Raw genomic sequence first — 26,540 nt, forward strand, 5'->3', positions numbered from 1 at the left:
TGCACCTGTCTGAGGTGGTGACAGGGTTTGTAGAGAGACTCTGGGCCATGGCACTCAGGAAAGCAGGAAGGACATGGGAGATATTGGGATCATCATGACATCTCCAAAGGCAGGGCTCTGTGAAACCAAGCACCAGCCCCACCCAGATGCTTATCAGACTTGCAGTGACATCTGCAATCTTCCTGACACTCTTTGCAAAAGACAAATAGGCAATAATTTCCTTAGTTTCAACAGGTGCAGTCAAATTGCTGCTTACAGCTACCAACCCATTTATGTCTTTGATTAGTCATCCCCCAAGGCAAACTATATTTAAATTAATGAAACCTGCTAGAATAGAAGGTGCCCCACCTTCTTAAGAAGAAGCTTCATTTCACTGGTCTTCATTTCTTGGCTGGTAGCTTCCTCCTTTCACCACACCTACTGTTACTGGCAGAAAAAAAAGCAAGCAAACTGCTGTCAGAGCCAGTAGACACATGCCAGAGAAATTGTGGGATCCTTCAAATCTCCTACCCGTAGAAGTTCCATGTGGAGTTCCATATGCTGAGGCTGTGTGTTGTGTTCATCTGCCTTTTGTATGGGGTGAAAACAGGTAAGAACTCAACCATTTGTTTTGCATGTTTTTGTCAAATATAACACGTTTTCTGTGCTTTAGAGCAACATGAATGTACCTGCCCTCTGCATTTACAGGTACTGCACAGGGTTTCTCACTAGCATTATTTATTTTGGCAAAGCAAATTATGCTGGTTACATGAATGTAGTCAGTTCTAAGAGTTCCAAATGGAAAACCAGAACTATTTTTTATTTTCTTTTCCTCCCTTTGCAAACATTTCTCTTATGTAAGTACTATCCATCAACACTGAAAATGTCATTTGAAATCTTCAGAGAATAATGATTTCTTCTCAGGGGTGTCATGTATGGCAGAGGCAAAGGATGAATTACCATTTATGAACAGTAAGCTCCATTTGATAGCCTCACAGCCCTACCAGAACAAACCTGTGTAACAATAAACAAATGTACTGCCTTGTGTTAGCATACACTCGGGAGCAAGGTAAGTTACAGCTCTCTGCTTTGTAGGGAAAACAAACAGAGTTAAAAAAACAATGTTCTTATAAATACTAACTTGTGTTTCATCAGGTCCTCTGGAGTAATCTCAGGGTCTCCTTTTGCTTGGTTTGTTTGGTTAAGACTCTGTAAGAAATGCAGTCAGGAGAAGTGGGAAAAGAGAACAGTGTGAAAAGGCACCAGTGAAATGCAGTGAGCTATTGAGCACCAGTTTAGGAGTGGAGAGCACACCCTCTCTGTGGAAAAGTGATGGAAATCTGCACCACTAAAGCTCTCGAGATTGGTGGTGTAGTAGTCAAGTGTGCTTAAAGGGGGATAAAGATATTGTTGATGGTTAAGGCCAGTCTGATGACACTCACTGTACAAAGCTCAGGCAAGGTGGCAGAGGCTGCAGGGCCAGAGCTCCTGCAGACAGAGAAGCAGTGACATGCTCACCTGAGCTCCATTCAGTGGAACAAGCAGCTCTGTGTCCCAAGGACCACAGCTGGGACAGCCACACATCCAGCCAAGTAACCACTGACCCACTGAGGTGATCTGTTGGAACATCTGTTTGCAAGAGGACAGGCTGGTAAAAACCTCAGCTGCTGCTTTATTCATGCAGACACCTTGATACCACAGCCCCAAAATGCCACCATGGCAAACCCTGCCTGTCCACAGGATCAACATCAAAGGGAAAGCCTCCAAACACCATCTCCTAGAAAGGAATGAGACACACCAGGGGAAGGCAGGCCTCAAGAGCACTGACTGCAGGAAATGCCATGAGTCTGCCTGGGACTGTTCCACTCCCTGCAAATGCTCCCACCTGGGAGTATATGACTTCAGAATATATATATATATATATATATATATATATCCTCAGAACCAAGTTATTCTGAAGATGCCTCCACTCTGCAATAGCATCGTGGAGGCTGATCTCAGGCTTGACACCAAACACGTCCAGCTCCCTGGCAGGTACATGGATTTAACACATTTTTATGCTCCCTGCTACGAGTTCTGAGAGATCAGAGCATCTTGCCCAGCAAACCAGTGTTTGCCTCCTATTTTACATATCAGAAAACAGAGCAGAAGGAGAATGGGGTTGCCAGAGGCTGTCTAGCAAGCTAAGGCAGGGCTGCTGGGTTAATGGCCATGTTCATTTCCCTTTACTGGAGGGAAGTGACCTGTTGGGCATGGGTTAAGTACAGTGCCAGGGGATAAGTTTCTACCTCATTTATTTGCTTGCAGAGTAAATCTCACTAAGCCACCTGCCCCAGTCATCCTGAGTTTCAAAGACACTTCCAGCCATTTGGGGAGGAGTCACTGTGCTCAGCAGAAGGAAAGCAAAGCCAGGTGAACTGGCCCTCCTCATGTGTCAGTTTTTGAACACATGGTGGATGAGGCTGGGATTGGCACCAGCTTGCCAGAACAGAAGCTGGCAGGTTTCCTCCCCTTATTAGCACTGATTTGATTTTGTTAATCAAAACAGAACCAATCTAACAGACCTGGTGCAGATATAACAAGGCTCTTTATACAGTCCCTGTGTTAGGTATCAGCAAATGCTGACCACCTTTTTGAAAGCACTTCTGTACCAGAAGGTTTGGGCTGTTCTGATGACAAACATAGTGCTCCTCTGGGCGAGCCTCAGCACAGTGCAGGAGATGCAGAAACAAATGAAGCAATCAGTGCAACCTTGCATCATATAGAAGTAATTCTTGCCTGGCATTTCTGCCTATATTGCTACAGCTTCAGTGGCAGTAAAGATAATTAACAACACTATATAGTGCTACTATACAATAACTAAAACAATGCCTAGTTATTAGTAAAATACACAGTTGTATTTTTTTTATGCTGCAGTAGCACCTAGAGGACAGTCACTGAGTCTCACTGTGTAAGCTGGTGTGCATGAGCAAAAAGTGTTAATTTTTCTCTGCTAGTTACTTTGAGGTGTCCACAAGAGCAAATGTCACAGAACTCTTGCTGCTGTTTCCCTGGAGCATCCTGGCACTGCAAGAATGAGCTGGCCAGGAGGGAGCCACCCAGGCCACCTTTCCCCTTGGGAGCAGGGCCCAGAGTCACACTGCTCCTGGGAGCTCCCAGTGAAGCACTGCAGAGGCAGGACACCCTGCATCCAAAGGCTTCTGATTTCACTGGGCCTGGCTGGGAGCTCATTTCCCACCACGCCTATCACACCATTCATATGTTACCATAGGCTTTAAACAGGAAGGACTCCATGGATTTCAGATGTTAAAATTTATTTCTGAATTTATGGTAGCAATTAAAAATATTCAGTTGGACTTAACTGCAACATCCTTTTAGCCTATTAACTTTTATTTCTAGAGCTCCTGGGGCTTCTACAAAGTAATTAGCAGAGCTGTGGCAACTGAGCAGATTGTTTTATGTACTGGGCACATAGCATTTATATCACTCTCATGCTCCTGATTTCCTGAGGAGGAGAAAAGGGAAAGTTGCTCATAGAAACTGCGAGAGTTTCATCATTCACAAATTAAAATGCACAGAGCATTGGAGATTTGCTAGAGCATAATTAACTTACAGCTGGAGGTTTTCTAAACCCTGCTACCTACTGAACAGTCCTTTAAGCAACAAAGATCAGGGAAATTCCTCTAGGAACTGTAGCCTGAACAATTACTGCAGCTCAGGACATACATGTGAGAGTGACACTCTCCCCCACAAGGTTCTTCAATAAGATTATGAGGATTTGAGGGAAAGGATTGTGGGCCAGGAAGAGGCTACTAAACCTGGGAGGGCCTTCATACGTAGCGTCTGTCTGGAGACAGTTGTTCCATTCCCTGCCAGTGCCCTGTTGGAGGCTGCATGGGGCTCTGAAGGCTCAGCTGGTGTTCTGCTGGAAAAGCAAAGAACAAAGACAGGCTTGGCAATGGCACAGGCCATCCCATTGAGCAGTACCTACATAAAATTCAGTTACACCTCAGCTGTGTATAAAGCACAATTACCATCTCACAGACCCAAGGGTGCCCCATTTTGCAGTCTGGAATGCCAGGCCACATCTGCACATACAAATGAAGCCTTGAGCTGCCCCTCACCATGGCAAGACTGCAGCTTGGCAGCTCCAGGCTGGAGGTACAAACCAACCCCAAGGACACCAGTTTGGCTGAGAACCTATTGATGCAGGACAACCCCCAGCCAGGGAATAGCGTGCAGTGACTCCAATGATTCAGAAGGCTGCTCAAGTGCTTTACTAAGCTATACTACATCACATACTATACTAAACTCTATACTAAAGAAAAACCCTTGACTCCTTACAGAGTCACAACACAGCTTTGACCTACTTGGCCAATCAATCCAAACAACCATCACCAGAGTCCAATTAACAAATCCCTTCTTTGGTAAACACTCCCCATAACACATTCCACATGTGCCAAACAACAGGAGCAGCAAGGAGAGATAAGAATTGTTTTCTCTTCTCTCTCTGAGCATTCTCACTGCCTTCCCCAGGAAAAATCCTGGGAGAGAGAATTATGTCTCTCTCTGTTCAAAGAGTATATGAATACCACAGAGAACCTGTCCAGAGCACCTGGGTGCAGCAGTACAGCAACCATCCCACCTGTTGGTCTCTTAATACCTTCCTCACACCAATGAGATTTTTGGACAGAGTCTCTGCCAACTCCCAGCTGCCACAGGAAGCAGGGCTGTGGTGATTCAGGGAATGCTGCTCCAAAAAGGTGTGACTGCTCTCTTTGCTCCAACACAGCAAGAAAACCTAAGTTCCAAGGTAACTTCAGTCATGAGCATGAGAGAGTGGAGAGGGAGAGAGGAGACAGGAACAGCCCCTGTGCTCAGACAACTCAAAACACACTTTCCTGCCCTGTGCAGGGTTGGCAGGTACAAGAGGCTAAAGAAAACCCCTTGGTGCCAAACTCCAATTGCCACTCTGCTCCTTTCAGATCCTCAGGAGACATGTCCTGCATTCACAGCCCTCGGCTTTGGGAACGCTTTGATAGGGACAGATCTGAAAGTGAAGCTGCTGCTCTACACCCGGCAGAACCCAAGCTGTGCTGAGGAGCTCCACTCAACAGACTCCAAGTACCTCAATGTGACCAAGAAAATTACCTTCATTGTCCATGGGTACAGATTCACAGGCTCTGCCCCTGTCTGGATCCCTGACCTGGTGCATCTCCTGCTTTCTGTAGAGGACATGAATGTCATCGTTGTGGACTGGAACCAGGGGGCAACCACTCTCATCTACAACTATGCTGCCAGGAAGTGCAAAAGAGTTGCTGAGATTCTGAAGAAACTTATAGATGAAATGTTGGTAAGCTGGACACTCATGCTATGATACAGTCATTAAGGCACAGTATGTAAAGGGCACAAAGGAAGTGCTTAAACCAGCAGGAAGTCTGGGAATAGAAACTCCTAAAAAAGGAATACATTAATTTTTGGAAGTGCAAGTGTACTGCAGTGCCAAATCCTACCCTTGGACTTGGTACAATGGTATTTTGGTGTAATATTCAGTTTACACTCAAAGTCTCTACATTTCTGGGTACAAAGCTCTCCAGACATGTTTTCCCATACACAGAAACTCTACTTCCACTTTCTGTATATCCAAAGGCAGCTTAAGGGGATCAGCTACACTTCACAGCTCCTCTAGGGTGTTGCACAGGCAATAATGATGATGCTGGATCCTGCAGGGTCATAGTGTCTGCTAATTCCTTGCAGGAACCACACCTGGGGCAACCGGGATTTTAATCCTGGGGCCCATCAGTGGCTCCTGTCCACACTCGTAGTCATTGCCCCAGGGAAATACAACCATTGCCTAAACTGTTCTCATCACAGCCCTCTGAGGTAAAGGCCTTAAACAGGAATGCTGGCTGCTCTGTGGGATGGTCAAAGGGGAAATATCTACACAGAGTGGAACACTGGGAGATGTTCCATTCCTCCTCCTCATTTTTTTAAATTTTCCAAAAACCCATGACCATGAGTACTCTTATATCTCAGATTAATGGAGCGTCCCTTGACTCCATGCACATGATAGGAGTGAGCCTGGGAGCACACATCTCTGGCTTTGTGGGACAGATGTTTGACGGCACACTGGGAAGAATCACAGGTGAGCCCTCCTCCAGCAGCCCTCCTGCCCCACGGACGGGCAGCGAGGTGGTGCCACGCCCATGGCTTTGTGCTGCAGGCCTGGACCCCGCGGGCCCCCTGTACCGGGGCACGGCGCCGAGCGAGAGGCTGGACCCCACGGACGCACAGTTTGTGGATGTCATTCACTCCGACACCGACGGTAGGTGCCATTCCAGCTCCCTCCTGCACACGGACACCCAGAGAGTGACTGGGAGGAGGGGAAGGGGGGCTGCTGGTGGACAGCAGCGCTGGGCTCCTGCTCCTTTGGCCCAGGAGCACTGCACGCTCCCTCACTGAGCCTGCGGGGCGCTGTGCTGCCCACGCTGTCCCAGCACTCCCTCGGGAGCTGCTGGTTTATTTGCATTCCAAAACGTGCTGCTGACACAGCATTATCACCTGGCCCACGACTTACAAGGACTTCCTTAGGAACCGGTGGAGGAGGTCCTGCCAGAGCAGGACACACCAACACGCCACCAGGGGATCAGGCTGCATCCGAGCACGCAGCACTTCCAGAGCTGGTCCCACAGCTCAGTGACACGCACAGCAAGTCAGTTATCCCCAGCCATGGTTCCCTGCATGATGCTTCCAGCCTCACCTCTTAAGGGCTAAACTTTCCTCTAGGGCAAATCTGGACTCTCCCTCAGCCCTGTCCTTTTCCAGACCCAGCAGCCAGGCCAGCAGTGCGATGCCAAGCCCCCCATGCTGCTCCCATGGCACCCTACCTCTAACACTTGGCTTTCCCACCTAATTGCTGCCTCTCTTCTCCCAGCCCTTCCAGAAGTCAGATTTCAGCAGCACAGCAACATCCAGGTTTCACATCCCTTTTCCTCTCCTGCACACAAGGGACACAAACCCCCACATTTTGTACTGTTGCATGCACAGACTTATTTTAGGTAGTTGATACCATTGTTAAAATGACCCAGCTGGGACACAACTGTTTGGCCTGCTGCCTATACAGAGGGATGACATTTGTATTCCTGTACAACCAGGCATCTTAGAGCTAAATAACTACTATCTTTTCCACTTAGGTTGCTGTATTTCCTTCTTGTGCATTTTACACTTTAATGCTCCCTCCCTGAGCCCTGCTATTCCCTTTTGCCAGGACTGGGTTATGGAGAAGCACTGGGCCATATCGACTTCTACCCCAACGGCGGCACCGACCAGCCAGGCTGCCCACTGACAATATTCTCTGGTAATTAATCTTGCCCTGAACTGCACAAACCCTCACAAAAATGTTGCCAATCAGAAAAAGAGGAGACAGCCAGAGAATCATCATCACTGTTTAGAAAATACATGAAATCCATGGCAGCAATTTCTTCTCAGCGCTGGCAAGACAGAGGTTTAGGTGATGTGCAACAGGCAGAGATGAGAGTCAGGGTGACCTCTCTGTGCCCCTGTCACAGTGAAAGAGGGACTAATCCTCTGTGCAAAAAGTTATCAGGTAGATGTGTGCCTTTGTTTTGTGGCTATGTCCAGAAAATCTGTGGGATTTTTTGTATCTAATTACTTGTAGCACATGAAAACCCAAGGACTAGCAGTGGAAAGGACCTGTTCAGAAAAAAGGCTCAAGATGAAGGTGGAGCAGGCAGTTATCCCAAATCAAAGACACCTTCCTTGGCAGTGACAGAAGGTGCAGTCTGGAAGGCACAGCCCTAGTCCTGAACAAAAGAAAGCTTTTTTTCCTTTCAGCCTGGCAGCAGAACTGGTTTGATGAAAGCTGGGTAAAAAAGATACCTTACAGAAGGAAATGCAGTATTGTGAATTCAACCCTTATCAAACCCAAGACAATCTACATAGGAGAGCAGCCTGAGCCAAAAATCCCTAGGAAACGAGGCTTCACTGACTTTGCTGCTCATGCAACAACTCATTTTATTAGTTATGTCTTTCTAAAGAGTTTTTTACACCAAAATGGAAAGTCATGTGCAAAGCTAAAGCAATATCCAGCTGTCAGGCCTGAGCTCAGAGAGGAGAGAACACCAGAGACACAAATTGATCCATAGTTGGATCCTCTGGAAATGCAGCAACCACACAAACAAATGTTTTAAAACCAAAAAGACAAAAGGAAAAGCAAAGCAGACACAGGCAGAGCTAAATGCACTCAAAGGGAGAGGCTGCTGCCCACCTACTGTTCTGCCACAGCCCAGTGCTTCCCAGTGCAATTTGCTGGGTTCAGACTGTCCACTGGTGTGTCCTGAGGCATGAGGATTGCTAATGAAATATTTCTTCCCTGTACATGATGAAGGGTTGCAGTATTTTAAATGTGACCACCAGAGGTCTGTTTTCCTGTTCCTGTCCTCCCTGACACAGAACTGCAACATCACCACATACCCCTGCAACTCGTACAGGAACTACAGGAATGGCAAATGCACCAGCTGTGAACCCTTCTGGCCCATGCCATGCCCCATCCTAGGTAAGGATCCAGGGAATGTCCATCCATCTCAATACTGAGCTGCCTGCTGGCACTGGAACTCGGAGGGTGATGTTGTGCTGGAGGACTAACATACCATGGTGCTTTGCAAAAGCACCAGAGTTATTTCACTGAGGTGTTTGAGGTATCTCAGGCCTGCTCCTTGTAATATTACAACATGTTATGATCTAGAACAGAAATCCACAGGTAAAGGGTCCAGAACTAGAAAAGCCAAAACTAGACTTGGGATCTTTACACTAAAGTTAGAGAAACAGTGAATTTAGCTCCCTCAGTTGCAGACTTTGAGGGACAAGGGCCTGTTCTTGCTAAAATAAGATTTACAAGTAAATTCCCAGCAGCACAAATCCCTCTGTGCTCTAAAAGGAATGGCAAATGGGTGAACAAAGGGAATTTCTGGACTTGTCTGCCCCAGCCTGGGTGTGACAGCCCAGCCTCAGGCTGGCAGCTCTGAAATGTTGATGCTGAAACATCTGACACTTCCAGAAAGGAACTGGCAAAGCCAAGGGGGTGATTTTCATTCTGCACTGCAAAATGAAACCCTTGACCATGGATAGCAGATGTGGAAAAAGATCAGCTTGAAGAAAGTGCTGAACAGTAACCAGGCATATTCACTGCTAAGCCTTTGGAGTACAGGAGGAAGTGTGTCATTGCTACTTGGCAGCTGGCACACCATGCACTATTTCTTAAAAACTTGCTTATTTTCAGCCACTTAGTGGCTCATCTACCTGTGCAGTAACTTGGTCTCATTTTCAAACTGTCACCTGCAGGTTATTATGCCTATGAGTGGAAAAGCTATTTAACACAACAGAGCCATCCAGTGACAAGTATGTTTTTTGACACAGCGGACAAAGGGCCGTTTTGCAGTAAGTGACTGAGATTTCTGAGATTCTTTTCTTTATGCATTGCCTCTGTCAGTAGCAGAGAGAGTTATTTGCTGGTGGTGTTATAAGCCAGCATTTTAGAAACTTCAGTTGCTGCTGGATGGAATTGGGTCCATCTGTGGTTTGCCATAACCTTCTTTTATCTGCCAACCTGTCCAGTTCTGGGAAAGCCTACTTGCTTACAGTTATAGGAAATTGGCTGAGAACTTTCAAATTAAGCATAAAAGTTCCCAAATCATGTTTCAAAGCAACATACCATTCTTTTGTGAAAGTAAGAGGTGTCTGGGAACAATAAGAGAGGTTGTACAGGTGAAAAAGCTACCCTGGAGGAAAGTGAGAGGTGCAGGGAGAGGAAGAGAATCTGTGGAAAAAAGGTTTCACCATGGTGAAAAGTTTCATCTCATTCCTCTGATTACCAACATAGCAGGGCATGGGCTGGGATTATGGCCTGAGCTCCAGTGCTGGTCAGCAAGTGAATGCAGACTGACAGATCAAAGAACAGAAAATTCTGCTCTGTGACACAGATGACAGGTACAAAGAACAGAAATGAAGGGTTCAGAGGGGGGACCAAAGAAAGAAATACAGTCTGGAAGTGAAGGGGGAGGCAGGCAGTGAAAGGCAGTGTGCTGGGAACCACACAGAGAGGCCATCCTGCATGGATAACCCTTGCTGCAGCGCTCTCCTGACACCTCCAGAGTGAAATCTCTGCAAAGGGAGGTGGAGAGCAGGGAGGAGAGAGGGATTTTCCAGATAAACTGCAGGAGCTGTGTCCATGCTCTGCCCCCAGCTCTGCTCCCAGCCAGTGCACAGCCTGGACAGCAGACTGAGCCCACAGGGTCTAACCCCACTCACCCTCCCTCCCCTCAGTGTATCACTACCTGGTGGATATTATCACATGGAACAAAGACACCAGGAGAGGCACCTTCAGCATCGTGCTAGCTGACGAAGATGGGAGGAAGGCAGAATCAAAAGTTAATCCGTAAGTTTTACTAGTCTGAGCTTTTCTCAGTGTTAGTGCATCCCTTGGCACAACTGCAGCTGGCAGGAGGTGACACATCCTCCCCCAGTTTCTCTGCTGATACTTGCTGGTGCACATGGGATTTCCTGGCCCTAAGGGATTTCCACAGCCTCCCCCAGCATACAGCCCTGACAGCCCAGCCTTTTGGTTCTGGCCCTTCTCTGTCATCTTAAGGACTGAAGTGAACAATCTCAGCCAGCAGCACAGCTGCCCTAGGCTGCCACTAAAACAGAAGGAAAACATCTCCCCATGTTTCCTTCCTCTTAACAGTGAGTGTTCTGTTCTAGTCCCAGTGCCCAAGACAGCTGGGGATTAACCTGGGCCTGAATATGTCACATCCAAAATCAATTCATTCCACTCAGAGAGACAAATTAATGGTGTTTATGTGACATGCAAATTCCTGATTGATCTGAACTACACTTCAGCCAAACAGACCTGCACAACTAGTTTCCCCAAGTTTCTCTAAGTGCACATTCCCTCAGGCATATCCAATACCTGCTTGCACTGGAGCAATCAGCATTGATCCCACACCAAGGCCAGAGCAGATTTCATGCATATCTCAAAGTGACTCAGTGCTCAGGCCTGCACAGACAGCCAGGCACAAATATCACACGGGTCCAGTCCACTTGGGATCAAAGCAGAATCACAATGAAAATTCTGGTCTGGGACCAAATGGCATCCAACCTCTGTGTCCCCACTTCTACCCCAAAAACCTGAGGGCAGAAGTGGCTGAGCAGGTTGACACCAGGAGACCCGAATCCAAACCCATTCCCTGTAAATCAGAAACTCATCACAAACTCAGGCCCCCTCCTCCAGCCTGTTTCTAATATTACAGTGACTACATTAAACCCAGTGCTATTCTCTTGGTGGCTCTCTGACACTCTCTCTTTTCTGCTTTACCTTTAGAGAAGCTGCCACCTTCCAGAAGTACAAACAAATCACTTTGCTCATTGGGTTTGACCAGGATCTTGAAAATGTGGAAAGAATTTCCTTGACATTTTCCACAGGATCTGTCATTGGCCCAAAATTCAAACTCAGGATTCTCCAGATGAGGTTCCACTCACTGACAAACCCAGAAAGGTGAGCAGATGTTTACAAACAAACCATTTCTGTTGGTACAGGCTGGACAGAAGTAATCTCCCAGATTCCTGGCCTAGCTATGTGCAGAAGAATTAGATTTATTTTACATTTAGTAATTCACATACACATATCTTGGGAATAAATTCCTCTTTAATGGAATCCCACAGCTGAATACTTACCTGAATACAGGGAGCATGTCACATGTGATGTGACTGACGTGGCCTGACACCATAACCTTTGGTCAGGAAAATTACCTTTGGAAAGCTGCCCAGGCCTGAGCTCTATGATGGAGGGAAATGCAGAACTCTGGGAAGAACAGATATTCAGCCCCAAACACACATTTAATATCCCAATCAATTTGTATGGCTAGTGAAGCAGGGAGATTAATTTACTCCTGGAATTCCAGCAAGTGGGAGCTGCTGGCTGCTTTGCCCCAAAGCCCTGGCTGGTACCCACAACATCAGGGGTACTTCTCAAGCATTGCTGATGAGATTTCCATCACCTCATTAGCCTCTGTCTGCTCTGCTGTCCTACCCCTAAGCTTCCCACCTCTGGAGTTTGGGAGCTTTGCCTGAGCACAGAATCTCTTACCCTGCCCCTGTGTGCAAGGGCACTGTGGACACCACACCATGCTCTGAGTTTGGCTTAAAACATAGCTGGAAAATCACAGGGTGAAGCAAACAGACATCTAGAGCTGCAGAACATCTTTCTTTGCATTTCATGAGGTCTGCTACCCTTATCCTAGCCTTGGAACAAGGAAGAGATTGTACATCTTCTAAACAAGGTCCTGCAGCTCTCCCCTTGCTGCCACTCCTTGCCTCCTGTCCCACACCTCCACAGTCACTTCCAGCCCAGATACACATTTGGTCTGTTAAAAAGCAGACACAAATGCCCCAATATTTAATGACAAGATGCTGTCTCTCCCCAGTGAGGGGCTGCCACAGGCCATAAACACAGTTCAGGACTTTCAACACATCACCTAATCAGTCATTGCCACGGGGAGGGATATCCTGCCCTCTCCCCTTCCCTGTTGCTCAACCCACTACACAGGGCTAATGTTCACACCTCCCCAGTGAAAGCCCAAGTATTTCCTCAGGGTTTTTGGGTGGACTAGCTCCAGACCAGATCTGTGTTTGGACCCTGGTCAGAGCAGTGGCAGAATTTCTCATGCCTGGAGCAGGGAAGGGGCAGGAACAGGCAGGTGGGCTGGAAGGACCTCCTTGTTTTGTGGACTGGATTAAAGGGAACCATGGACTCTGCAGCCAGTGCCTGCTTGTTTGCTGGATTTTTTGTGATCCTTTTTTTCTACAAGCAAAAGATAACACAGAACAGAATGGTAAAACGCTCAAGGTATCTCTAGCTTAAAGCCAACCTCCCTTCAGGTGGACTTGGAGCCAGTTCTCTTGAGATGATGACTTATTTTATGTAAGCCTCCAGCAGGTGGGGAGATGACAGAAAACAGCACTTTTTTTCACTTTTGCCCGTGTTTTCACACAGACCCCAGCTGTGCCGATACGACCTGGTCCTGACTGAGAACACCCAGAGAACCTTCAAGCCCATCCCATGCTGAAGCAGGAGCCGAGTGCCGAGGACGCTGTGCCCGGACGGGGCAGACATTTCCCCGCCGTGTGGGACTCACCTTGCGGGCCCCGGGCGCCTTCTGAGGGGGCCGAGCAGCGGGACCGCTCTCCACGCAGCGTACAAACGGGCTGGGGGAGTGACAATAAAACCATGGGGGCACACGGCTTTAAAGCGTGGCTTTAAAAGGGGGGCTTAAAGTGAGGGTTTCAAACGGGGATGTAAAGCGTGCGTCCGCGGCTTGGCGCCCTCAGGAGCAGCAGGTGCCAGCCAGCCCCACTAATGCCCCGCAGCCCCCTCAGGCCCACACCCACCATCACTGCCCCGGCCCTGCCCCTCGCAGAGGCCCCGCCCCGCGCCTGCGCACCCACTCGGGGCGCTGAGGGCGGCACGGCCGGGCCGGGAAGTGCTGGGTTTGCTCGGCTCGGCTCGGCTTCGTCCGGCGGTGCCGGCAGCGGCGGCCCCGACCCGGGATGTGGCGGCGCCCAGCTGGGCTCCTGCTCGTCTTCGTGACCGCCACGGCCGCGCTGTGGCTGCTGTCGGTGCGGCTGAGCGCGGGGCAGACGCGCAGGTGGGTGTAGGCGGCCGGCGCTGCCCGTGCGTCCCTCCCTTCCCCCGGCGCTGCCCGTGCGTCTCTCCCCTCGCAGGGCGCTGCGGTTCCCGGCGGACCTGGAGGAGCTGCGGGATCTGGCCGAGGCGCTGCGGGACTACGAGCGACAGCACCGGGGCGCGGCGCTGGCCCTGTTCTGCGGCGCGTACCTGTACAAGCAGAGTTTCGCCATTCCCGGCTCCAGCCTCCTGGTACGGGGCGGGCGGCGCGGGACGAGGGGCCGGGGACCCACGGATGGGGCAGGAGGAGCCGGAGGGACCGAGCGGGCCCGCAGCTGGGCAGGAGAACCCTTAGGAGCAGTACGGGTCGGGGCTGAGCTGCTGGAGAGCAGCTCTGCTGGGAAGGATCGGGGAGCGTTGGTGGATAATGTGACCTGAAGGCCAGGAAGGGCAGTGGGATCCAGGAAGAGCATTGCCAGCAGGTCACGGAGTGATCCTGCCCCTGTGCTCAGCCCTGGGAGGCACAGCTGGAGTGCCAGGTCCAGATCTGGGCTCCTCAGGAAAAGACAAGAAGAGGGTCCAGCAGAGGCCACAAAGAGGTGCAGGTGGAGCATCTCTCTGATGAGAGATGATTAGTCTGGAGAATACTGAGAGGGGATCTCATTAATGCATATAAATATCCCCAAAGGATAGTGCCAGACTCTGTTCAGTGGTGCCCAGCAACAGAACAAGGAGCAATGGCCATAAACTAAAACACAAGAAGTTTCGCCTCAATATGAGGAAGGACTTCTTTCCATGGAGGGTGGGAGAGCACTGTGAACAGCTGTCCAAGGGAGGGAAAAGTCTTCTCTGGAGGCATCCCAAACCCACCTGTTCCTGTGTCACCTGCTCTGGGTGACCCAGCCTTGGCAGGGCATTTGGACTGGATGATTTCCAGAGGCCCTTTCCATCCCTAACAATTCTGTGGTTCTGTGACACACCATGTCGTCCCCACAGAATGTCCTGGCTGGAGCACTCTTTGGACCATGGATGGGGCTGGTGCTGTGCTCAGTGCTCACGTCTGTGGGAGCCACCTTCTGCTACCTGCTCTCTGCAGCTTTTGGCAAGCAGCTCATAGTGCACTTCTTCCCTGAGAAGGTGTCTCTGCTGCAAGGGAAGGTAAGAGCTGGTGGTTCTGCTGACACCCACGGTGGCCGTGGGCCAGGCTGCTCTTGGGGTGACAGTGAAAGCCAGTGTGTGCAGGGGATGCACCAGGCCTGCTGAGGGCACAGTCTAGGAGCAGGCTGCTCTCTTGGAGCAGATCTGTAAGCAGAGGGGCTGCCAGGAAAATCCTGATCCTGAGCAAAAGCATATATGAAAAAAAGGAGTGTTTGGGAAGCCCCTGCGCTCCAGAACTGCCTCCATCCCTCCCATGCTGTGTTGTAAACTGGAGCTGGTTCTGCTCTTGACTTCCTGATCTTTGATTCTGGTGAGATCTCATTTTCACCCCTCTTTGAGAGGGCTGGCTCCCCATTAGGCTCCATACAGACACAGTACTGCTGCTTTCCCTCAGTTCTGAACTGATGGTACACTGTGGCATGTTAGAAGAAAAACTCACTCCAGTATTGTGGCCATTTGAATGTTACTGCTGTTGGAGGAGCAGGAATGATATGGAACTTTTCTTTTGGCAGATAGAAGAGAACAGGAGCTGCCTATTTTTCTTCTTGTTGTTCCTGAGGCTGTTCCCCATGACACCAAACTGGTTTCTGAACCTCTCGGCTCCCATTTTAAACATCCCCCTGTCCCAGTTCTTCCTCTCCGTTCTCATTGGTAAGGCCTGGGGACACAGCCTGAGGGGACAGTGTGACACTGCTGCTCTTGCTATCACTGAGCCAGGGAGGGCAGAGCTGGGACTCTGACCCTTGGTCTGTTTCCTGTCTGCTGCCCTTGAGCATTCTGGAGGTGTCACCAATGCTACAAATTTTGCTTTACACCTGGTTCTTTCTGTTATAAATACAAACCCCACTGTCTGTGTAGTGGCTGTACATTAAAACACTGAGTTCCACCTCAACATGAGGAAGAACTTTCCATGGAGGGTGGCAGAGCACTGAAACAGCTGCCCAGGGATGCATGGAGTCTCCTTCTCTGGAAACATTCCAGATTCCCTTGGACACATTCCTGTGTTACCTGCTCTGAGTAACAATTCCATAGCAAGGGGACTGGATCCAGAGGTCCTTCCAACCCTGACAATTCTGTGATTTCTGTGTCTGGCTTTGGGCATATTTAACTTATTCTCTCTAGGGGAAACTAACAGCTTTTTTTCTGCTCTGATTCCTTCAGGCCTTACACCATACAATTTCATCTGTGTGCAGACAGGGGCCATTCTGTCCCAAATCACCTCTCTGGATGCCATCTTCTCCTGGGACACACTGCTCAAGCTGCTGGCCATGGCTGTGGCAGCGCTGATTCCAGGAACCCTCATCAAGAGATACAGCAAGAAACACCTGAAGCTGGATGGAGACAAGCAAGCTCAGACACTAAATGGCAGAAAGAGCTTGTGATGGTTTAGGTGCCCCAGTTTTGGGGTAAAAGCTGCAGGACTCTCTTCCCAGGGGTTATATTCTGCATGCTCTGTGCCACCAAGGACAGTGGCAATTTTTAATCATCCTTCTCATCTCTGAGGAGGTGTCCGTTCTTATTTTTAATGAATGTTTATCTGTGCGTGTATCTGCACGGAGAGAGATGTACAGGGGTTTTGTGAACACTCAGTTAATTTGCCTGTTTCATTTAAATCAGTCTCCTGTGTGCCTGAGGCTGTGGGGAATAAAAGGAGTACTGGCATCCTGTGAGGAAGGCAAACCAGAACCCAGCTGTGCATCACTGGCCAAGCACAACCCTGCGGGCAGCAGGCAGGCTCTGCTCCCTCCAACTGCAGACAGATTTAGCATTTTTGGCTGAAATGATGAGCCATGTGCTCCTGTGCAGCTGTACAAGCACCAAGTTGAAAAAATAATGGTGTTTCAGGGTGCAGATGTAGAAGATTCTTCTTTGATTCCCATGTTAAACCAGCACACTCTGCAGCAAAATGCTGGGGATTTGAGCTGTCTGAATCAGTCATGTCAAAACACTTGAGACAGCTTCTCTGGTCTGCCAGTGGCTGCTACTCCCCATAGAGAATAAAGGGGTAAAGAACACGAATGGATGTGCCTGACTGGGAGAGATGTGTCCTTGAAAAGCACCTTGAAACCCACACATTTGCTCCTGTATAACTAGGATTCAAATAAAGAGGTGGGCTCTGTCCCACCTGTGGAGATCCCAGAATGGTTTGGGTTGGAAGGGATCCTAAAGCTCATCTTGTTTCAGCCCCTGCCATGGGCAGGGACACTTCCACTATCCCAGGTTGCTCCAAGCCCCATCCATCCTGGCCTGGGACACCTTCAGGGATCCAGGGGCAGCCACAGCTTCTCTGAACAACCTGTGCCAGGGCCTCACCCCCCTCCTCCCACTGGGATGATACTCTGCTCTTGGGGTTTAGGTATTTGCTCTCCATGAGAAGTTCCACTTGGAGGATAAAGTAACCTTCCTGGTATGAAAAGGGGCAGGTGGGAGACCCCAGAGCAAGGTTTCATGACATCCCAAAGTCCATGGGAACCCATTCCCAGATCACCAGACCAGCCTGCAGCATTGAAGTACACTGGCTTTTTATTCCATGCATTGTTTGCTTTGATAGTCATTCTTGTTTCCATCACTGTACACTGGTCAATACAAAAAAAAAAATCAAGTTTGTCTCAGGAATCCACAGAGCAGGGAGGAGGGGATGAACACTACTGGACAGGGCCAAGATGAAATGGGTACTTAACACGACAGTGGGGAGGGCAACATTCAGCTCTGGGAGAAAATCTAGGCTAGTGTTCAGGAGCTGTCAGCAGCCACGAGAACGGGATCAGGGTACTCGGGATGCTGGAAAGGAAACCCACAGTTTACTCCGGCCCTGGAATGCGCTGTTACTACAAGGAGTAAGCAGGCTCACCTGCACCTCTCAATCCAGACCCTGCCAGGAGAGGAAGTGCAAGGAACCACAGCAGAGGTGCCCATACAGCAGTGTGGGGACTGTCTGTGCAATCCCAGGGAGGTGTCACTAAGGAAAATCCTACACAACCCTCCCAGAACTGACAGGAACCACCCCGGGAATGTGGGGCTGCTGAGCCAGCTCTGCCCACACACAGCGAGGCCATGGGAGGTGTGCAGGGGAGGCTGGGGTGGCACCTCCATGGGCAGGGGCAAGGGCTGCCCTAGTGGCATTCCCAGAGGGATGCAGGGGCAGGAGCAGCAGGAGGAGCAGCGACACTGGACTGGAACACTGCAATGACCCGGGGCTGTAAGAATAGGGCTAAGTGTGGCAGGCTGGAGGGGGAGGGATCAGCTGCATCCAGGACAGCTGGCCCAGAAGGGTCTCAAAATCCCAAACACCAAAGCTCTGCAAGCCCGATGGAGCTTCAGCCCATGGTGGAGCCTACAAAGAGACCACAGGTGCCCAAGTCCCTCAGGGACTGGATCACCACAGGCCAGAGGCCCTGGGGACAGTGACAGGCCTGAGCTGGAGGCAGCTCTGCTTTGGGGCTGTTTGTGGGACTGCCCAAGGATACCAGTGCTGCCCGTGGGTCTCCCAGAGCCTGCCAGGTCTCAGCACAGTCTATCCAGGGGCACAGGGCTTGGCAATCTCTGGTGGGGACACCTGATGGCAGTTCTCCAACTCTCTTTACAACACAAGGTATTATGTGCACACAGTTCTCCACTGCTAAATTCCCACACCTTGGCCTCCAGCCTCCTGAGTAACCATCTGCACCACCAAACCCCCTCTCACACCACAACAGCAAAGCCATCTCTGGCCCTGCCAGCTCCTCCTGCCACTGGCTGAGAGACAAAGAACATTGGGGAGGAGAAACAGAGGGTGGGAAGAGAGAGAGAAGGAGCCAGGAAAGAGCTTCACTCCTCACAGGGTTCTGCCCCTGCCCAGAGCAGGGTGAGCAAGTCACTCCCTCCCCAGGAGCCTGTTTGGTCCTACCCAGGTGATCCACTGCATGGACCCACTGCCCAGGGCAACTGCCTGCCTCCCTGACATTGTTTTGGATGCTCTGGCCAGGGAACACTTGTCACAGTTATTCACTTTGTAATCAATTCAAAAGCCCCTCACTCCCTGACCACCCTTCCCACATTCCCACCAGTTCAGTGGCTGCCAACCATCAGCAACACGAGCAAACTGCAGCTCTGCCCACGAGGAACCTGACTGCAGCATCCAGCCCTCTCTGTTCTCTGCCCTGGAGTAACAGCATCCCTGGAAATCACGAGGCAGCAACTCCTGACAGCCACTGAGCCCAGCTCTGCTCCCACCCCTCTGGCGAGCAGGGAGAAGGTAACATCACACACAGAGATTACAATTGTGCTAGCGGTGAAGCCAACCTTCTGATCTACAGAAATGATAATAAATAATAAAATAACATCATAACTTAAGATCTGTCTGTAGTCCAGCTACAAAAATTTAAAAATATGGGATAATTTAACTCATACAATACTGCTCTCTGTATAGTAAGACATTTTCCTTCACTTTGCCATGAGGCTATAAATTACCACAGTTAAGTTCAAACCAATATTTTAACATAAAATGTAAACAAACAAAGCAACAGAAGTACCTGTCCATGGTCCATTCCTGCCGTTCACCTCTGGCTGGCTGTGCCAGCACACTGGGAAGGGCAGAGGGAGAGCTCTTGCAGGGGGACATCAACTAAGGAAGGGGAAGGGAACGTGCTCTATCGTTTTGTTCTCTTTCAATATTGTTTTAGAAGAGTAGTGTTTGAAGGGAAGGCACTATGAGTTCTATCAGAAAACAAATTTTTCTCATCTGCCAATGCCTCGGCCTGTCACATACCAGTACTATCCTCACTTGCACCTGCAGAGTTTCAGCTTGGAGGAGAAACAGAGGCCTCGGGGCACACCCGAGACGCAGCGGTGCCACGGCCATGCCAGGATTCCCTGCACAAGGCCTGCCATGAAGGGCAGGCAGCTGCTAATGCTTCCAAGAATGTACAGTGAATAAGGAGACAGGGCAGGGCTGATGCTCTCAGCCAGGCCAGCGATTCCCAGTCTTCCCCCTCAACACACAGCCCTCTGCTGGTTCTCAATGCTGCTGTAGGTGAGAGGCTGCTTCTCCCAGTCCACTCCAGGCGTCTCCAGCGTCCTCCCCAGAAGTGCTCGGGCTCTGCGGAATGTGCTTTCCATGCTTTGCAAGTCCTTGCTTGGCCAACACTGAGTTGATTGATTTCTTTGACTGACTGAAACAGACAGGAGGTAAGAGGAGGAAGTAAACTGGGAAATGGCACACTGCATCTGAGAGAGGTTTCCCTGCTCAGCTGGAGGTTGACACTCCCAGAGTGAAGCAAGGACGGTGGTAAGAAGTGCTCTGATACCAATTCTCAAGAGGACGAGGTTAGAATACATTTGCAGGATCTCACAACAAAATGCTGATTAAAAAAAGAAACTAAAAATCCTTAAAATAAAACCCATCATTACATTCCTGGGGATGTATCGACTCAGAAGACCCTGGTTGTTAGCACCTCAGTACCAGTTTTCTCCAGGAACATGTCCACCTTCTGATTAAAAATGACCCAGCTGGTTATACTGAAAACACTTTGTTCACAGGTGACCCTACAGTCAGGTCTTTTTCTGCTTTTCCTCATTTGATAAGACTGAGTGGTTTAGTTTTCTTGATCTGTTCTCCAATCTTCAGGGCCACGAGGCCTGGTCCCCTGTGCAAGCAGCAAGAGAATCCTCCGCGTCTGTACACAAAGCTGTCCAGGCAGGACTCCCAGGATGTTTCTCTGTAGTGTGCTTGCTTTCTGAACTTTTTTTTTTTTGCAACAAGTCTGTGTGTCTATAAATACAATCCACTCTTTACAGTAAAAAGTGTTAAAATGTCAAAAAAATAAATATCCATGTTACAGTAACTAGATTATTCAATAAAATACATCCCTGCCATTCTTGATTGAAATGCTCAAAGAGAATTAATTTCATTTGGACATTTTCCAGAGATTCAGGTTATTGCAAATCACTCCTGGGGTGGGAAGGAGAAGCATCTTCTCTTCCTGTAAAGTGTGATGAAGGGGAATGAAGTGGAATCTCAGGGAAATCAAAATGCCAGTACCAGGAAGCTTTGGGGGAGATCTGTGTTACCAAGTAGCAGAGCTGCAGGGCTTATTGGTCCTGACCGTGGCATCAGAACACTCCCCTTCAGAAGAGTCACAGTCTGATTCTCCAAACTGTGGTGGGTTCTGCAAGACAAAAGGAAAGGGGGAGACTTGACCACCATTCCTGTACTGCACATCACCCACACATCCCAGTCTGCCACAGCAGCCAGGCAAAGGTCACCACCTGCAGAGGAGGAGAGTGGCACATTGAGAGGGTACAGCACACGACTGCCCCACCAAAGGTCACTTGTCTCCCCTAAGAGAGGGGACAGCACAGAAATACCTGGTCACAGCACTCCCAAATACAGGGTTATGAGGAGATCATGCAGCAGGCTCTGCCCTACCCCTCCCAAACACTTGAAAGGCAGAGAAAGGAAGAATGTCATCCCAGCTTTGTCAGCAAGGCTGCCAATGGATACGTCTGAGGCAGTTTATATCCACTCCATTTCATTATGTATTTTTATCCCACGTAACGCAACTGCAAATCTGATGGGCTCCCAAGATCACACTCATCTTGACCAGCACATTATGTTCAGCTTTGTTTGTGCTACTTTCCCCCACCCACTCTTCTGCCAAGCAAGAGGAAGATTGGATATTGCAGCACTTGATTTGCCATAGTACACCTACCACAGCATTTTCTAGGCAGTGTTCCAACTTTCTGGTCCCTGGATTCCTTGCCATAACATTTATGCAGTTTTTTTCCACTGAGTAGAAGGATGAGGGGATAACCAACTCACCTCACAGCTGTGTTCATCTGCACAAAGTTTGCCCAGAGACATCTGAGTCTTGACCCTCCGCACAGCACACTCTTTGTCCGAAAGCCCATCCGACTGCGTGGAGATTTCAATGGGGATCTCTGGAGTCTGGGACAACATGTCCTCCAGCTTCTCAGCCAGCTCATCCTCCAGCTTGTTGGCCAGCTCATCCGGGCTGTTCGAGTGGTCGCTTGTGTTCCCCTCCTCTCCATCCGACACAGAGAAGTTCTCAGAGCTGAAGGTCGAGTAGGACTGGCAGCTACTGATGCAGCGGTGGGGTCTGCAAACAGGGACAAGTTCAGTGCTCACCTTGGATGGCAGCCCCAGGGAACTTCCTGGGTGCTGTGTTCACTGCTCTGCTACACCAGGCCTTGTGGAGTGCCTTCCACATCCTGGAGCTACAGGATTCTACCCCTTCTGAATGATATAATTCAAGACCTGCATCTTTAAATTCATTTGTTCTATCCTGTCTGATACATCCATGTTAGCTGATCTGCCCTGGGGCATATTTTTCTTGGACAGTGCATTTTCCTAAAGTGCTAGGCTATACTGAGGAGTTCTGTTTAGTATTTTTATTGATGATATGGACGAGGGTATTGAGTCTTTCATCAGTAAATTTGCAGACGACACTAAGCTGGGATTGTGTGTGGATCTGTTGGAAAGTAGGAGGGCTCTGCAGGGAGACCTGGAATGGTTGGATAGATGGGCAGAGTCCAGTAAGATGAAGTTTAATAAATCCAAGTGCCCAGTCCTGCATTTTGGCTGCAATAACCCCCTGCAATGCTATAGGCTGGGGACGGTGTGGCTGGACAGTGCCCAGGCAGAAAGAGACCTGGGGATACTGGTCTACTGGGAAATTTAGGTTGGATGTTAGGCAAAAGTATTTAATGGAAAGCGTGATAAAGTACTGGAATTGTCTGTCTGGGGAGGTGGTGGAGTCACCATCACTGGATGGATTTTAAAAAATATTGGGTGTGGCACTGGGTGCCATAGTTTCGTTGAGGTGTTAGGGCATGAGTTGGACTTGATGATCTTAAAGGTCTCTTCCAATCCAGTGACTCTGTGAGTTCAAGCTAACTCAGCTGACAATAGCTGCATCACCTGGCAGCCATCCCAAAAGCCAGGCAGGATTTAGGACCATCCACTCAAGAAATAAACTCTCAGTTACTTGACCACAGAAATGGCCTTGTGCCAGGATTCAACAGCAATGGGACAATACATCAGTTGAGGGAACATGTCTGGAAACCCACAACTGGGCATCACATGGAATGGGCAACTTGTCCTCCTAATCTTCCAAGTCAGTAAATCACAGAGGAAACAACATCCCACAGGAACTGTATGAGTCACATAACTCATCCAGCCCAGCATTCTGCCTTCAACCCCAGGCAGGAAGGAATAATCTGAGAGAAGCATGAGAACAGGGTATGCAGACAGAGGCTGCTTTCTCCTGGCATCTCTTCCTGGCCTGTACCATTCAGCAGATCTGAGTTCCTAGCAGAAGCTCAAACCCAGGTGACAATGCTAACAGTCACTGATGGATCCATACTCCAGAAATTCTGCATTTACAGCTCTTCATGCTCTGATTTCCACAGCACACCTTGACAACGAGCTGCACATCTGAAAATGTTCTGGATGGAAAAAGCGCTTCCTTTTGTTCACTTTACCCTGTTTGCTTCACTGGCTGCCCCTGACATGAATGTGAAGAATCATTCCTTGTCTATTTTCTCCACATAAATTACAATTTCATGCACCTCCGGTGTTGCCTTTTCTCCTGCTAGAGAAACATTTCACATGGATTTAATCTCCTCTCCTACGGAAACCATCCCTAACCACTCCTGTCACACTTCTCAGTACCTTTCCAAACTTTACTGTGGTTTTTGAGCTGGGGCAATGAAGGGAGCATTAGGATTTAAGCTTCAGGTGTGCTGTGGATGCACACAACAGGAGACAAGATTTTATTTTCTTCTCTACTCCTCTGAATCAAACCTTTAGCCTGTTTGCCTACTGGATCACCCCTGCACTTGAAGCAGCTGCTTTCATGAAGCCACAGCACCAAGTCCATGATGTCTTCCCTGGGCACAGCACTGCAAATCCTGCTGGTCCCCAGGCTTATGTAGGAACACTCCCCCTAAGTCTTATTTTACAGGCAACACCATCAAATTTGATCTGCTATTGTCACTTAGCTCTGCAATCTTATCTGAATTCAGCTACAAAGGTGCCGGGCTGGAGTCTGACCCACTGCAACAACAATTCATAAACACTGGGAGTAGCCCACAAAGGGTTCCCACATCCACTAAGTCTGATCCTGGTGAAACAGATGCAGCAGCTCATTTACAGAGGCAGAATAACATTATCAAGTGTGATCTAGTCATGCTGCAAACAGCTTGCAGGAAAGCCAGCAGGAAAGCTAGGCCAGAGAGAACATCTCAATGGGCTGGAACAGAGAATGGACATGAGAGATCAGCTGAAGGTGGATGGGACACACTGAATGGGATTCTGCTCTTCTGCCAGCACCTTCACCAGTTTCAGTGCTGGTCTGCAGGTGCTTTGAGAGTTCTCCTCAGTTTTGTCCCACCAAAGAGAGATTAGAGTGAATTCACCTTTTACCTTTGTCTACGAGGAAACTCCACTTCACTGTCAACTTCGCCCTCCTCCTCTTCTGATGATTCATCCCCACTCTGGCAGAAAACAAGGACAAAGGGTGTCACGTCTGGGGAAGTTCAAACATAGCTGACCCCTTGGTCCTTCAGGACAAAGCCACTGCAAAACAGTGCAAAAATCTACAGGCTGCAAGAATCTAGACCAGAAAACAGCCTGTGTGTCAGCAACACTGACTCAGACATTGCCAACCAGGAGGTTGTTTCACACAGTCTCAAGGCTGCCATTCCCAAATCTGGAGTGACTGACTGGGAAATACACTGGAGTATTTCAGCAGGTATGGAGTACAGAACGTTCCAGATTCTCACTGAAGCAAATCAAATAATGAGTATCACATGGAAACTCACATAGATTATGGAGCTGATCTGGCACTCTTGGCTTTACCCTCTTCTACCACAGCCCATCAACAGAGCAGGATGGAGGATGACACAGCCTTTGCCGATGGGTTTCCCCAACTAGGAGAACCTGGGATTTGTTTCATACCTCAGTGAGCACAGAGCCTTTTATTCTCCTTCTCCCATCCAAATCTACCCCCATACTGTTGCTTTTTTACAGCCTGCTTCTATCCTATCCAACCTGTCAGCCCCTCATTCAGATTAAGCCTTTATCTCATCCCATCCCCTTGTCTTACAAGATCCTAGTCCCATCATGCTGAGGCCAAAGCACACTCTTGGTCTAGTAATTACATTATTTTTCTTGACTTTTCCAGCCAGGCTCAGTTTTCTGCTCTTTGAACTCAAACTGGTTCTTACTTCTCTCACCACTTGGATGGAAGCAGGAGGAACAAAGAGCTGCTTCTGTACAACTGTGTCATAATGTCCTTTTTACTCTTGCAAAATCTTCACAAAATACAGGAGAACTGTAACTTTTAGTGTAGAGGGATAATTTCTGACAGGTGCAGCAAAAGGGATGTCCTCAAGACCATGGCAAATGTTGAATCTTTGCCTTGAGACACAGCAGCACCGTAGATTCTCAAACAAACTCTCATGTGATATTACAGAACAATTTAAAGAATGCATTTGGAGAAAGGCTTTAAAGCATTTTGAGACTGCTTCAACATCAAAAACTGAGTAGAAGAAGCTGCAACTCAAACCAATTGGCGAAAGTGCACGTATCAGAACCAGGCCCTATCAAAACCACATCTTCAAGCCCCAGTGCTCTGTCCTCACCTTTTGGAGGGATCTCGCTTTGCAGGGCAGCCCTGAGGAAGCCAAGTGCTGGGGAGTGCCCAGGGCAGACACCGCCGTGCCCGGCTCCTCCAGCTTCTCCATGAACTGCGCGCTGTCGTAGAGGGACGCGGGGGACTGGGGGCGGCTCCCGCCCGGTTCCACCGACGCCATCTGCGCCTGGCCAGCGTCCTCGTCCCTGCACTGCAGGCAGGGGTCGTAGGGCTCCGCCCGGCAGCACTCCCAGCGCTCGGCCGTGCTGTCCCTGCTGTCCCGGCCGCGGCGGCAGTCGGCCTCCATGGCGGTGGAGATGAGGTCGGGGCTGGAGCCCGAGACGCGGCGCTGCGCGTGGTTGCTGAGGGGGCTGCGCAGCGCGGCCGCGGGGCCGAAGTAGCGCAGGTTGTTGGCGCAGGTGGCGATGTCCTGCCCGTGGGCGTGCAGCCGCGAGTGCTGCCCGTGGGGACTGTGCCCGGGCTGCTGCGGCGCCACGGGGGCGTGGGGAGGGTGGGGAGGGCCGGGCTGGGGGGCGTCATCCTGCGCTGGCTGGTTTTTCAAGATCCCTGCAAATTCATTGTAGCTGCCTTTGCTGTTCCCCCGGCGGTGCCGGGGCTTGCTGCGGTACCGGCTTTTGCCACTCGGCGTTGACATCTTGGGACTTCCTGAGACTGGGGAGCCATTGGATGCTGCTTCTGTGCTGGGTATGCCCTCTGACTTCAGTAGATCTGGCCTGGGAGACAAGGAGAAGTTACATGTCAAGCCACAAACAAAGAAGTGACACTGGCCCAGAGCCAGGAAGAAGAGGCAGCTGGAGCCAAAAGCACTCTCTGCTTCCTAAAATCTACAGGCTGCCCTCCCCTTCAGCTGCTTGACTCCTGCATTTTGGTCCCTGTGATTCTCTCCACTCAACATCCTCTCCATTCAGCCCATCCTGCTCTACACTCTTGTCTTGCTGTTTTTCCAATAGCTGTCACACACTCTCCTTTTCCGCTCTTATTTTGATGTTCTCTCCCAAAATAGCTCCCTCTCAGGACCTTGGGTAGAGCATGGCTCTCACTCTGTGCAT

The 26,540-nt window shown here is 49.6% G+C and overlaps 3 protein-coding genes across 5 annotated transcripts in view; 2 read left to right on the forward strand and 1 right to left on the reverse strand.

The window, feature by feature from the left end:
• Positions 1–462: 462 nt before the first annotated feature.
• Positions 463–13,304, forward strand: LIPH (lipase H). Its single transcript, XM_064721037.1, has 10 exons — positions 463–589; positions 4,965–5,332; positions 6,016–6,124; positions 6,203–6,304; positions 7,247–7,336; positions 8,387–8,554; positions 9,340–9,435; positions 10,321–10,432; positions 11,378–11,551; positions 13,049–13,304. The coding sequence occupies exons 1-10, from the start codon at positions 538–540 to the stop codon at positions 13,119–13,121; spliced, it is 1,344 nt and encodes a 447-aa protein (XP_064577107.1). The 5' UTR covers positions 463–537; the 3' UTR covers positions 13,122–13,304.
• Positions 13,305–13,471: 167 nt separating this feature from the next.
• TMEM41A (transmembrane protein 41A) lies at positions 13,472–16,855 on the forward strand. Its single transcript, XM_064721035.1, has 5 exons — positions 13,472–13,700; positions 13,777–13,930; positions 14,675–14,836; positions 15,349–15,487; positions 15,998–16,855. The coding sequence occupies exons 1-5, from the start codon at positions 13,603–13,605 to the stop codon at positions 16,216–16,218; spliced, it is 774 nt and encodes a 257-aa protein (XP_064577105.1). The 5' UTR covers positions 13,472–13,602; the 3' UTR covers positions 16,219–16,855.
• A 486-nt stretch (positions 16,856–17,341) lies between these two features.
• Positions 17,342–26,540, reverse strand: part of MAP3K13 (mitogen-activated protein kinase kinase kinase 13) — a 72,843-nt gene continuing 63,644 nt past the window's right edge. For all 3 annotated transcript variants that reach the window (XM_064721025.1, XM_064721026.1, XM_064721027.1), the window contains 4 exons: positions 25,481–26,204; positions 24,261–24,331; positions 21,636–21,933; positions 17,342–20,982 (listed from right to left, as the gene is read on the reverse strand). In XM_064721025.1, the coding sequence (XP_064577095.1) occupies positions 20,881–20,982; positions 21,636–21,933; positions 24,261–24,331; positions 25,481–26,204 (1,195 nt within the window). In that variant the 3' untranslated portion in view covers positions 17,342–20,880. The remainder of the gene's footprint in view (positions 20,983–21,635; positions 21,934–24,260; positions 24,332–25,480; positions 26,205–26,540) is intronic.

Source organism: Zonotrichia leucophrys, chromosome 9 (genome assembly GCF_028769735.1).
Source record: "Zonotrichia leucophrys gambelii isolate GWCS_2022_RI chromosome 9, RI_Zleu_2.0, whole genome shotgun sequence".
In the NCBI taxonomy this organism is placed as follows: Eukaryota; Metazoa; Chordata; class Aves; order Passeriformes; family Passerellidae; genus Zonotrichia; species Zonotrichia leucophrys.

What these genes read in the sequence shown, in the direction of transcription:
- TMEM41A (XM_064721035.1), top strand. Translation starts at nt 13,603, where the DNA reads ATGTGGCGGCGCCCAGCTGGGCTCCTGCTCGTCTTCGTGACCGCCACG. An exon ending in TTCCCGGCTCCAGCCTCCTG is followed by an intron (nt 13,931 to 14,674) that starts GTACGGGGCGGG and finishes TCGTCCCCACAG; the next exon opens with AATGTCCTGGCTGGAGCACT. An exon ending in TGTCTCTGCTGCAAGGGAAG is followed by an intron (nt 14,837 to 15,348) that starts GTAAGAGCTGGT and finishes TTCTTTTGGCAG; the next exon opens with ATAGAAGAGAACAGGAGCTG.
- LIPH (XM_064721037.1), top strand. Translation starts at nt 538, where the DNA reads ATGCTGAGGCTGTGTGTTGTGTTCATCTGCCTTTTGTATGGGGTGAAA. An exon ending in CATTCACTCCGACACCGACG is followed by an intron (nt 6,305 to 7,246) that starts GTAGGTGCCATT and finishes CCCTTTTGCCAG; the next exon opens with GACTGGGTTATGGAGAAGCA. An exon ending in CATGCCATGCCCCATCCTAG is followed by an intron (nt 8,555 to 9,339) that starts GTAAGGATCCAG and finishes TGTCACCTGCAG; the next exon opens with GTTATTATGCCTATGAGTGG.